This window comes from Pan paniscus, chromosome 16, assembly GCF_029289425.2.
Source record: "Pan paniscus chromosome 16, NHGRI_mPanPan1-v2.0_pri, whole genome shotgun sequence".
NCBI lineage: Eukaryota > Metazoa > Chordata > Mammalia > Primates > Hominidae > Pan > Pan paniscus.
Window position 1 is genome coordinate 52,532,234 of NC_073265.2, and position 13,773 is coordinate 52,546,006.

The 13,773-nt window shown below is 39.1% G+C and overlaps 1 protein-coding gene across 1 annotated transcript in view; it reads left to right on the top strand.

Annotated features, from left to right (window-relative positions):
* APH1B (aph-1 homolog B, gamma-secretase subunit) overlaps window positions 1-13,773 on the top strand; it is a 28,455-nt gene that overhangs the window by 6,200 nt on the left and 8,482 nt on the right. Inside the window, exons 3-4 of the mRNA XM_003827938.4 lie at window positions 2,911-2,981; window positions 3,777-3,899. Of these exons, the coding sequence (XP_003827986.1) occupies window positions 2,911-2,981; window positions 3,777-3,899 (194 nt within the window). The remainder of the gene's footprint in view (window positions 1-2,910; window positions 2,982-3,776; window positions 3,900-13,773) is intronic.

Consider the following 13,773-nt stretch of genomic DNA (forward strand, 5'->3'; position numbering starts at 1 on the left):
CCTTTGTAGCATCAGAGTTTTTAATTTTGATGAGGTTCATCTGTTTACTTTTTCTTTAGTTGCTTGTGGTTTAGGTGTATGTATTTGAGAAACCATTACCCAACCCATGGTCATGAAGACTGGCACCTATGTATTCTTCTGACAGTTTTATAGTTTTAGCTCTGATAGCTGGACTTTTCACTCATTTTTAGTTTTTATATATGGTGTAAGGTAATGGTCCACCTTCGTTCTTTTGTATGTGATTATCTAGTTGTTCTGTCACCATTTATTAAAAGACCATCTCTCTTTCCTCATTGAATCATCTTGCACTCTTGTTGAAAATCAGTTGACTGTATTTACAGTTTATTGCTGGACTGTCAATTTTATTCTGTTAATCTGTGTGTCTGCCCTTACACCAGTATAAGATGATCTTGAATATTTTACTTTTGTAGTAAGTTTTGAAATGGAGAAGTGTAAGTCTTTTAACTTTGTTGTTGTTTTTTATAAAAACCATTAACAGTTGTTTATTATCATTATGAAGTATTATATACTGTACATAATTGTATGTGCTTTGCTTTTTTTTTTTTTTTTTTTTTTTGAGACAGGGCCTCTCTGTTGCCCAGGCTAGAGTGCAGCAGTGCAATCTCAGCTCACTGCAGCCTCCACCTCCTTGGCTCAAGCCATCCTCCCACCTCAGCCTCCCAGGTAGCTGGGACTATAGGCACACACCACCACACCCGGCTCATTTTTGTATTTTATGTAGAGATGGGGATTCACCATGTTGCCCAAGCTGGTTTCAAACTCCTGCGCTCAAGTGACTTGTTTGCCTTGACTTCCCAAAATGCTGAGATTATAGGCGTGGGCCACTGTGCCTGGCCAATATGTGCTGTGCTTTTATATGACTGGCAGTGCACTAGGTTTGTTTACACCAACATCACCACAAACACGGGGGTGATGCATTATGCTACAACATTATGACGTCACTAGGCAATAGGGATTTTTTAGCTCCATTATAATAATGACTACCATCATATGTGCAGTCCATTGTTGACTGAAATGTTGCTATGCAACAGATAACTGTGTTTTATTTTATTAACTTTTAGGTTCAAGGGTACACATGCAGGTTTGTTACCTGGGTAAATTGTGATCCTCTCCCTCCTCCCACTCTAGTCTCAACTAGGCCTGTTTTTCCCTTCTTTGTGTCCACGTGGATACAAGTCTTTTATTTATTATTGAGGAATTTATAGAAAACAGAAATCTTCCCACATTTTTTGATTCTACTATATTGATATATTTGTTGACAGAGATTTTTACTATATATGTGTCCCATAAGCTTTAATTCACTTTTAACAGTATCACTATGAGAGGTAAGTTTATTTTTAGGAAAATTGGATATTTTAGTTGGTTACTGCTTCAGAGAAAGAAGATGGTCACTTAAATTTCTGGCTCATGTCCTCACTACCAAATGCTTCCAGATGGAGAGCACCAAAATGGCAGATTGTTTCTTTTGAGTCTAGAAAAGCACTCCCTTCACTAGGCTTATCCCTATTTTGGTTGAATTCTACATTGCCTTAATTTAATGTAATCAATGATATTTATATTTATGTAAAGAATAAGCTGACTATAATGAATACCCATACCCTGAAATTTAAAGTAACACAATGCCCAGAAAGTAAGTATGTTCTGGTTAGTTTAATTGTCTATTCTTAGAGTTAACCTGTCTTGTTTCAAAATTTGCTAAAAAATCATTTTAAAATGTTTTGGTTCTTTTGTTGCCTTAATAAATATACTTTATAGTAAATATAATTTAAATATTCTTTGAGTCAGGATCTTACATTATTGCAGAGTTTTCTCGCCATAGTGATGCTATGTAGTATTGGTAATAGTGATGCTAGTAGAATTGACCAGCCACACCGGCATTTCTAACAAATCTGCATGGCACTCATGGTAAGCTTATAAATTGGCCACAACAGAAGGATGCATAAGATCACTCTGAAGATCACTTCTTTATTTTATTTTATTTTTAATAGAGACAGGATCTTGCTGTGTGGTCCAGGCTGGTCTCGAACTCCTGGATGCAAGTGATCCTCCTGCTTTGGCCTCCCAAAGTGCTGAGCCACCATGCTCAGCTGAAGATTATTTTCTCTTGAGCAGTATTCTGTTCTTTCATTCAAGGGTTCATTTATCTCCTGTTCTGAGGGTAGCATTTTATTCTGCAAGATACAACGAAAGTATCAGATCACTTTCTCCCTTGAAGCCTTATTGGTGATATAAAACAAATATGTAAAACGTTTTAGAATCAGAAGATCATATGATTAAATACTCGTGAGAGTTCAGACCATCAGTATTATAGGATTTAAGAATAAGGAGAGATTAGTGATTACCAACCATTGGTAGGCAGCTTCTTTAACAAATCGCTGCCTGAAGTGGACTCTGAAGGATGAGTGTAGTTTAGGTTCTACAGAGTGGAAGGTACAAGGGAGGGTGGCAGAGCAAGTATAGTCCTGGTGGAAGATAGAACAAAGTGCCGACAAAGCAGGAATAAGGATACAGTACTTTGGGAAGGGGAAAAAAATCAGAGTGGTAGATCCCATAGGATATTGAATTAAATATTTGCCGAGTTCAGCAAGCAGTTGAAAGTGTTGCGGTTTTTATCTTTTTAAATTCAATTCCTGACGGCTTGTTTACTTATATTTTTCTTATTCTTTTATGCGAATGTCAAAAGGTAAAAATTAGTTGGCAATTTTGGTTGATGTTAGTTCATTGAAAATTTTGCTGGGTTTTGTTTAAATAAATTACAGATTTAGAGTATAACCTGATGCAAAGCCTCAGTGAGTATCTGGGTTTGAAGTGTCTTGTTGGACTTTCCTGATATATTGCTCTTCCTTTTTTTTTTTTTTCTTCTTAATTACATGTGTGGTTTTATTTTAGAAAAGCCAGTGAGGGTTTGAAGAGTATAAACCCAGGTGAGACAGCGCCCTCTATGCGACTGCTGGCCTATGGTAAGTTAGAACCACATGGTTTCATTAAGGAAAAAAATCAGACTTGGCATAAAAGTCATTTGCATCTTTTGTATCTTTGCAGATTTCAAGTAGTTTTTTATTACTGCCTTGGCCTATTGGTGTACGTATTTGCTTATTATCCCCGTCTTCCAGGTTCCTTTTGTAAATGAAAATGATTGCAAGTGACCCTTACCTGTATGTCCATTGTATATTAACCAGGTTTGAAAGTTAGATTTTTAATGTGTATGTACCCTAGTTAACTAAGATTTTCTAGATGATGAAACTGTTACTTTCTCTGAATCTTACTTTGGCTTTTCTAGGAGTACTCTTCATATTAAAGCAGTTAATATCTCTGCATATTATACTTTGAGAATTATGTTTAAGATTGGATCTAGGTTCCCCAATTGGGCTCAGGAATACACAGTTCCCCTTTACACTCAATTTCAGTTCTAAGCCATCAAACTTAACTCTGTAGACTCTGTTATCATAAAGTAAGCCAGAGTTTTGGTGTTGTATCCTCTGTCTCACCTTTTTCTTCTGTGCCTTTCTAGACCCTTTTCTCCCCTTTTTCATTACTCTGCTGCATTCTGCCATTCATTTCCTTTCCTCTTCCCGCTTCCCTCTCTGATTCATCATTTAGCCAAGCACATGCCTCTCCAGAGCCAGCTGTCCACTGCTTCAGGAAGAACATAAGCACCCTTTCCCCTCCAACACACTTTGTATTAACTAGTCCTTGGAAATTTGACTTGAAATCTTGGCAGGAAAAGAGTTAACAGTGTTTTTCTTCCTGTTTAGTTTCTGGCTTGGGCTTTGGAATCATGAGTGGAGTATTTTCCTTTGTGAATACCCTATCTGACTCCTTGGGGCCAGGCACGGTGGGCATTCATGGAGATTCTCCTCAGTTCTTCCTTTATTCAGGTATGTGTCTCATAGCTGTCAACATTCAGGCTTCTAGTCTAAATGATCATTCTTATTGGGGTTCACTGCCTTAGGAATTCCAGTGAATTGGAATTTATGTTATGTCTTTTAAAGGCGAAATACTCTGAAGCACTGTGAAGTAAAAGACTTAGGAAAATAAAAATTCTGGTTAGAGTGTTTTAGAATTTTAGAGTGGAATTTAGCTTGCGTAAAATTTTATTTTGCTGTACTAACAATGTTGCTATATAGTTGAAATGTTAGAAGTGGATTTTTAAAGGCCATGTGCTCTTTTTGGTTTTTGTGATTTTATGTTATCTTCAGTAGAAGCCCTAATCTATAATTGTCATTGTGGTGCCTTTTGTGGGAATAGGCAGTAAAATTTAATCTGAAATTGAGAGGAAAAATGGGATAATAGATGAGTTGCTCATTTCATCCAAATGATGCAGCTAAAAGGACCAACTCATTTCAAATTGCTTTTTCGTCCACGAGCTAAAAATTGTCATCATGATGCAGTGATCACAAATTTGAGAGTTGGTAGCGTACATAATTAACATAGATTTCTTCTAAGTTCCACAAGAAGACTCTTTTAAAAATAGGGGGAGAACACCCACTGTATTTTTAGTCGTTTCCACAACAGTTATGCCATTGAAATAACTGAGTTCACATCATGATTTGTATCTTCTTTTAATAACATCTATGCTAAAGCTCCTCAGGGAGCTTATCCTCTAATAAGGGAATAAGAGAAAAAAAAGTGAATAGGCATTTCAGTAACAGTTTAAGGTAATAATAGAAAAGATATAAAGAGGTATGACCAATTTTTAAAAATTTCTGCAGTAGTTTAGAGGCATGTTGAATGTCATAGTGATCCCCAAGCCCAGTGGACACTCATTCACCATTCCCAGTAGACCCTTTGTTTCCATTTCAGTTCAGGCCTTGACATCTCCTCTCTGGCTTACCATCATCTCCCCTCAACTGGTTAGTCTTTCCTTGACACACTATCCATGTGAATCCTGTATGCAACTACCTAACTAATCTTCCCTGCTGCAAAAATTGTTTGGCTTTTCAGGGCCTAGAGGATAGAGTCAAGGCCCTTTAAATCTGGCTGCAAGTTAGAGGACAAGAAAGTGTGTTAATGGGTCATACTTATTTAATGGTGCTTCCAACATAGCAAATTATCTTTCTTTTGAACATTTCATCATTGGCATATTTCTGGCAAATGTGTTAATGATTGATTATACTGAGTGTTAGGTCTTTAAAACAAATGTAATATTAGTAAAGTCTGTTAGAACCCGATAAAAATTAATAAAACATAATCGTAAGGGGTGTTAGTGCTACAGTTTGTTTTCTGTTTTCATATACAGTTAACACGGCTCTCTCTCCCTGCTACAGTTTTCTTTTGATATACAGGTTTTGCCAGCTTTTTTCACTAGATGGTGCTAATTCCCTTTAGTGACCTAGGCTGTTTTCACAAGATGTTTAAAATGATTCTTTTGGTAGTAAAAGAAAAATTTGGTACCAATTTGGGGATTGTATTTGTAATTTCTAGGAATTAAAGGAAAAATTCAATATTCAATAAGCTATCTTAATGTCTTTAGCCAAGTTAGCATGGCAGACTGGCTATGTTATAAATTTGTATCTATAGAATGAAAGAACAGTGTTGTTTTATCATTTGCAAGTTTCTTACTGTTATAACATCATTCTTTGAAGCATAAACTTTGAATTACAAATTTAAGAAATTAATTTGTATTACGTTTAAAAATAAGATCCCCAAATTTATATTTATTGTATTTATGTTATTTATAACTACTTGTAATTACCATTTATTTAGACACAACTCATTTTTGCCAGGTAAATCCGTAACTTTATATGTTTAGCATACTCCATTACAGATGCCTAAATAATAATCAGAATAAATAAGGAATGTAGGGTCACTAATTACAGATTAAGCATTTTTAATCCAAAAATCCAAAATCCAAAAATGCTCCAACATCCAAAACTTCCTTCACCGACATGACGCCACAAGTAGGAAATTTCACACCTGACCTTGTGTGATGGGTCACAGTCAGAACAAGAAAAAACTGTTTCATGCACAAAATTATTAAAAATATTGTGTAAAATTACCTTCAGTCTGTGTGTATCAGATATATATGAAATGTAAATGAATTTCATGTTTTGGCCAGGTTTGGCCATGATTACAGGCTCATGCCTATAATCCCAACACTTTGGGAAGCCAAGGCAGGAGAATCACTTGAGCTCAGGAGTCTGAGACCAGCCTGGGCAATATAGTGAGACCTTGTCTCTACTAAAAATTAAAAAATTTAGCTGGGTGTGGTGGTGCCCACCCATGGTCCCAGCTACTCAGGAGGCCGAGGTGGGAGAATCACTTGAGCCCGGGAGGTTGAGACTGCAGTGAGCTGTGATCGTCCCACTGCAATCCAGCCTGAGTAACAGAGGGATACTCTGTTTCAAGAGAAAAAAAAAAAAAAAGAATTTCATGTTTAAACTTGAGTCTTATCCCCTAAATATCTCATTTTATATATATAGATGCACAAATATTTCAAAATTTGAAACACTTCTGGTCCCAAACATTTCAGATAAGGGATATTCAGCCTGTAGTATATATCTGTTTATATTAGTATGTGTTAATAAGATCCATACTATATGATACCTGTGTGTACATAGGCTCTTATGTTACAAACAGGCATAGTTTATAAATAATGTTTATGTATAGGTTACTTCTTTTTTATTTGTGGTTATGTTGTAAGCTAGCATTAAATTTTACTAGAATCATTACCGTTTCTTGGTAATTTTGTTTAGAGACAAAAGTATGGGAATTGGAATCCTAGGTTCGAATCTTATCCTGGCTCATTAATTTAGTATTTTGGGCAAGTCCATTTGATTATTGAATCACTCATTCCATACATAATTATTAAATGTTTTTAGTCTAAAGGAGTTATACCAAGCTATGAAAATAGAGCCCAGTTACCATTCATAACTTCCATTCATAGTGGGGAATAAAGACAAACAGCTAATTACAATAAAGCATGATCAATGCTACAGTGAAATGAGGAAGAGCCATGGGGCACAAAGGACAGGCTGTAACCCATGCTCCCAGGCCACAGTACCTTGGCTTTGCAGCATTTATCACAGGCGTGATTAAGTAATGGTATAGTTATTTGTTGAATGTCTTTTTCTCCAGTTGGGTGCTAAGCCATGCAAGTGCAAGGACGACATCTGTATTGTTCACTGCTCTGTCCTCGGCATCTTGTGGAGTCCTTTATTTCTAGATGGCACTCAATAAATAACTTACAGAAAAATGAAAGCCAGGCACAGCTTATGGAGGAAGTGCCATAACGAGTAGAGATTTACTTAAAGGGTGAATAATAGCTAGGCAGGCAAAGAAAGGAGTTGTCAGAGAAAGATGTTCCAGGCGGAGGGAAGAGGCCTCTTTCCTCCAGGCCTGGAGGGAAGAGCAGTATTGTTCACAGGGCAAAGGAAGTCTTGTCCTTCCATCTAATCTTCAATTTCCTGATCTTTCAGGAAGGGCAGAAATAATGCCTAGCTCAGAGTTGTTGAGAATTAAATGAAATTAATTTAGAGAATATGTATTTAAGTGCTTATAAGCTCTAAACTGGCCTAAGAATATTATTAAGGTGGAGAATTTAGCGCTTGAGATGAGAAAACAGAATTCAGAGAGAAGATAATTTTTCTAGTATTATATAGAATCTGGGTTTTTCATTCCGAATTACCTCCCTTATGCTTTAGAAGAAAAAATGTCTTTAGCTAGTACCTAGTAAAAAAGAACAGCTGATCATTTTATTTTAAAAAATTCCCCAGACCATTTCACTTCTATTATATTTTCTAGACAGTGCACTTAAAACCTAGGCAAGCTTTTAAACTTTTTAGCCACTAAACGTTTCACAAGGGAAAACCAATATGGGTCAGACCACATATGGAGTGTTGTATTGTTCCAAGCATTGTGATTTAACAGGAATACTGAAGAAGTAAAATTCATATAGAAAGAATGTTGTCAGTATGATAGAAGATCTAGAAGCCATGGCCTGTTGGATATGACTGAAGAAAGAAAAATACTGAGCTTGAAGAAAATAAAAGAGGAATGTGGGAGATTATTTTTGTCCCAATTTGTCATTTCCTGTAATAAGTCTCATGGTGGCTGGAATGTTCTTTTCTACCCTTTGACTTTGAGCTCAGTCATGTGGCTTGAATTGGCCAATTAGTGGTTATGATGTAAGTTAGAGGCTTGAAAAGTATTTGCATGATTGGACCTTCCTTCTTGGACTCTGGTGCCATGAGAAGAAGATACCTTGGAAAGTTAATGGCCACTTAGCCTGGACGCTTGAATGAATATACCCAGAGCCACACAGAGCCCACCCCAGGAGCTTGCAGCAGAGTTTTCCAGCTGAGCCCAGCCTTTATCAGCAATGCACAGTCAGCCTTTAGACCTGTGAGCATGAGAATAAATTTTTGTTACTGTAACCCAATACATTTTTTATCTTTCGTTCACTTTTCTATTCGTAATATTTTAAGAGTAATCTCTACAGTGTGGCAGTTTGTTAAAGTTTAGACTCGACTGAAAGCTCTTTGTAAGCAAGACTATCTCAATACCTACATTTCCAAATTCCAAAGTAGTAGAGAAAGTATAACATCTCCTAATGATACAGAAAAAATGATCAACAATAGATTGTAACCTGCAGTTCTTATCCTTTTATGATTTCATTAGAATCTTAATTTCTTGTAATAAGTTGTCACAACTAACTGCTACTGTTTATGATACAGTGATACTCTACATGCTGTATATATCATCGAATTTGTATTTTTCATTATCTGTTTTCTCTTTCTCTTTTTTTCTAAGAGATAAGGTCTTGCTCTGTCACTCTGTCACTGGAATGCAGTGTTAATGATCTTAGCTCACTATAACCTTGAACTCCTGGGCTCAAGTGATCCTCCCACTCAGCCTCCCAAGTAGCTAGGACCACAGGCATGTGCTACTATACCCAGCTAATTTTTGTATTTTTTGTGGAGATGGGGGTCTCCTTATGTTGCCCGGGCTAGTCCCAAACTCCTGGCCTCAAGCAATCCTCCTGCCTCAGCCTCCCAAAGTGCTGGGATTATAGGGTGTGAGCCACCACGCCTGGCTTGTTTTATTTATATCAATAGTGTAAGCCTTTCTTTCCAGCTGCTCAAATAACTGAGAATAGAAAATTGTACTTTTTGGAATGCACTTTCATTAAATGGATATGACCTATCATAGTCTCTAGTAGCTTGTGATACATTATGAAATGCACACATCACAGGCATCAGTCTTCAGGCAGTGTGTAAGCAGGCAGCTCAGTGTATTGCTTCACAGTCTCTAGCTGAAAGAATGACATGGGCTGGGGCTGTAAGACTTGATGGCTCTTCTAGGTATGTTTCAGGCCACCCTGAATCACTGATGTCTCTTTCCTCACACGGATGAATGGCTAGGCTCTGCTGACTACCTTTCGGCGCAGTTGAATGACTTGCACTTCTCCATTCTCTATAGACCTTGTTTCTTCTCATGGGTAAAATTGTCCTTATTTTCATCAGCCACTGCTGCCTTTATTTTTATTTATTTATTTTATTTTATTTTACTTTTCTTTTTTTTTTTTACTGAGACTGAGTCTTACTCTGTTGCCCAGGCTGGAGTGCAGTGGTGCGGTCTCGGCTCACTGCAAGCTCTGCCTCTCGGGTTCATGCCATTCTCCTGCCTCACCCTCCCCAGTAGCTGGGACTACAGGTGCCTGCCACCACGCCTGGCTAATTTTTTGTATTTTTAGTAGAGATGGGGGTTTCACCATGTAGGCCAGGCTGTTCTTGAACTCCTGACCTCAGGTGATCTGCCTGCCTCAGCCTCCCAAAGTGCTGGGATTACAGGCGTAAGCCACCGCACCTGGCCTGTTTTTTTGTGTGTTTTTCTTCTTCTTCTTCTTTTTTTTTTTTTCTTGAGACAGAGTCTTGCTCTGTAGCCCAGGCTGGAGTGCAGTGGCACGATCTTGGCTCACTGCAACCTCCGCCTTCCAGGTTCAAGCGATTCTCCTGCCTCAGCCTTCTGAGTAGCTGGGATTACAGGAGTGCGCCACCCTGCGCAGCTGATTTTTGTATTTTTAGGAGAGACAGGGCTTCGCCATGTTGTTCAGGTTTTTCTCAAACTCCTGACCTCGTGATCTGCCCACTTTGGCCTTCCAAAGTGTGGCCTATTTATTTATGTTTTGAGACAGGGTCTTGCTCTGTCACCTAGGCTGGAGTGGGGTGGTGTGATCATGGCTCACTGCATCCTTGACCTCTGAGACTCAAACAATCCTCCCACTTCAGCCTCAAGTAGCTGGGACCACAGGCACATGCCACTAAACTCAGCTAATTTTTTTTTTTTCCTGTAGAGATGGGGTCTCACTATGTTGTCCAGGCTGGTCTTGAACTCCTGGGCTCAAGTGATTCTCCTGCCTCAACCTCCTGAAATGCTGTACCTAGCCACTGCTGCTTTTAATTTTCGGTGTTTTGGGGGTTTTGTTTCTTTTTCTTCAGTGAATTTCACAGACATTTTTTTTTGTAGCCACGGTGAGCAGGATACCATATTACAGGTTACTGTCCTGTAGATATGATTGCATGAGACAAAAGTCACATTTTTAAAACATCATCCAGTATGGTATCACTCTTCACTCAGCCCCATAGGAATATATATTTTATTAATTACATCTAATATTTATCATTTGAAAGGGAAAAAAAATCCCACTATTTCCAACTTTATTGCTCAGTCTAGCCCCCGCCCGGCAACCTCTCAGCTTGATCCCATGCAGCTCCATGGCCATGTTGGGAATTTGGCCTGGGAATCCCAGCATTTATCAACCTCCTCCATGCCCACTTCTTACCAAAGATGTTCTTCAGTGCTGGGACCACTTGTACCAGTTCACTTTTCTCCCTTTCCACAGCTCTGCTAAAGACAGTCGTAAGGTTCACGTCAGGGTTCCTGCGTTGCCCCACTTCCCACTTTTAGGGGAATGGTTCATACTGTAACATGTTTCACTTACTGTGCAGTGTTCCAACACTATTTCCTGGAAACAAACTTATTTGCATAAATGTTTGGAAATCTCTTGTTTCTTTGGAGGAATTAATCAGCTTTGAGGTTTACTTTAATGGGTAGATTTATTGGATTTTACTGCCTTTTATCGTTATTCGAAACCCTCACCAAAGACTTATACTTGAATATTTTTCGTGAGATCAAAGTCCTTTGTTTCGGGTGGTAAGCTACATTTTCATCTCTAGTGAGGCTTTCTCCCTACATTCAATGGAACAACAATTTTAAATACTGCTGACTTCTTATCAGAAATTCTGGAAGGCAGTGGAACAAGGTCTTTAAAATGGTGCACTCCTGCACCCTTCCTCATCTCAGTTAATGGAATTCCATCCTTCCAGGTGCTCAGTTATTTCTTAGAATATTTCCTGATTCTTCCCTTTTTCTCCCATAACTTACGTCCAATCCAACTGTAAACCTTACCTGCAATTTCCACCTAAATCTTCATCCAAGGTCTTATGGGCTTAGCTTTGCTTTATAAATGGCATAGATCAGGTTTGAGAGCTTGTTTGGAGCAAACATTTAAAGAAATGGTAAATCTGATTTTGCTGAAACTATTCTAGGCTAGAGACAAACATAGAAATTAATTAGTTTTGTGAAGTCAGTGAAGCATTAATAGAAAGTAATAGAATCCCGAGAGCCTGTATCCATTGCCTGCTGCCTGAAGGCAGGTCCCCCATTAGGGGATTGTACTCCAGGCTGCCTTGGGCCTCATGATCCCAGTGGCAGCTCTAGCCAGTGAGTTTAGGCCTGTTTTTTGTTTTGTTTTGTTTTGCAGCATTTTTGTGACAGTAGCTGGCTGCTGCAGGGAGTTTCAAATGTTTTTTAATGTGCTACATATAGAAAAAAAGAGTTGACTTGTGGTTCTTCAAAGAGCCTTCTCAGGATCAGTGAGCAGGAGTTAGAGCAGGGTTTCTCAACCTCACCACTATTGACATCTGGGGCCAGATAATTCTTGGTTGGGGGCTGACATGTGTGTTGTGGGGTGTTTAACAGCATCCGTGGCCTCTGTCCACTAGATGCCAGAAGCACCCCTGTCCCCCAGTTGTGATAACCTAAAATGTCTACAGACATTGACATATTCCCTCTATGGGCCAAATCATCCCAATTGAAAATCACTACTGAGTTAAAAGAAGGCAGATTTGGGTTCGGTTTGAGAAGGAACTTTCTCATAGTGGCCATTTAATGAAATGAAATTGGAAGTATTTGAAGTGGACCATGTGGGTTATCTTCATTGCGTAGAGGACGGGATCAGACAACTTCTAGCAAACCTCCCATTGCTGACTCCACAGTGATGAGCTAATTTGAGGAGAGTGTTTCATCATTCTTCAGCATTTTCTAGGGGGACTTTAAACATTAAAATAATGTCTTAGAGAAGGTTATTTGATTAGCAATCTATATCTATATTACAGTAAATCAGGCCGCAGAATTCTCTTACATTCTTTAAAACAAAAATGTTAAGTTAAATCCCCATTAGAGAAAGTCATTTTCAAGAGCATTCATTCAGCTCTGGGGCCCGACTCCCACTTGTGCCAGCTGACTGGGGGATCTCTCAAGAGTCTGGAGAGTTTCTACGGCCAGGATGGATGGAGGAGTGTCTCCTGCTTCACGGAACCCTGAAACCCCTGACCTTTCTACTACTTAGAAAAAGAAGCCAAAAGCCCATTGATCTTCACATCCTGCCTCTGGGCAGCTGCGGCTGAGCTTTGGCCTTGGGAAGTCCTCCTTTGTCTGTGGCTGCCACCACCCAGCAGCAGCCTTTGGCTTGCTTTGACCCAGTTAGAGATACCCTGCCCGTGTTGGGGGAAGCCAGGTGATGGCAATTTCTGTGCTGGCAGGAAGCCAGTATTAGAAGCAATTGCTGTCTTAGGCCATTAGCTTTGCAAGGACAGAAAAATAGGCATCGGGAATGAGGGAAAGGAACACGTGTGAAAATGAAGGTGCTTATGAATCTGTGTGTTAGAGCATTTGGGGTATATTCAGGAAGGGTGAAGGAGCCAAATAGTAAATGTTGTTTCTTTTTTTTTTTTTTTTTTTTGAGACGGAGTCTCGCTCTGTCGCCCAGGCTGGAATGCAGTGGTGCCATCTTGGCTCACTGCAACCTCTGCCTCCTGGGTTCGAGCGATTCTCCTGCCTCAGCCTCCCGAGTAGCTGGGACTACAGGCGTGTGCCACCATGCCTGGCTAATTTTTTGTATTTTTTAGGAGAGATGGGGTTTCACCATGTAGGCCAGGATGGTCTTGATCTCCTGACCTGGTGATCTGCCTGCCTTGGCCTCCCAGGCGTGAGCCACCCCGCCCGGCTGTAAATGTTGTTTCTTGAAGATAACACTGAAACATTTTGCTTAGAAATAGGTTAGAAATATTCACTACCAAGATACTTTGACTTAGAAGTTTATTAGAAGAGGAAGTCCATTATCGACTAGACAGTTACAGTCGTCACAAACTGATATACAGTACTTGTTAGAATTATTCCGCTCTCTGATTAATGTATTACAACATATAAAAATTATGGAAGCTCCTTTTATTAATCTGGGTTATAAACTAACGTTGATATTCTTATGGTTAACTTAGGGAAGTTTTTTTGGCTTAAGAATATTAGAACAGGCTGGGCATTATGGCTCAAGCCTGTGATTCCAGCACTTTGGGAAGCTGAGGTGGGCAGATTGCCTGAACTCCCAGGAGTTTGAGACCAGCCTGGGCAACATGACAAAACCCTGTCTCCACTTAAAACAGAAAAAAATTAGTCGGGCCTGGTGGTGCACAC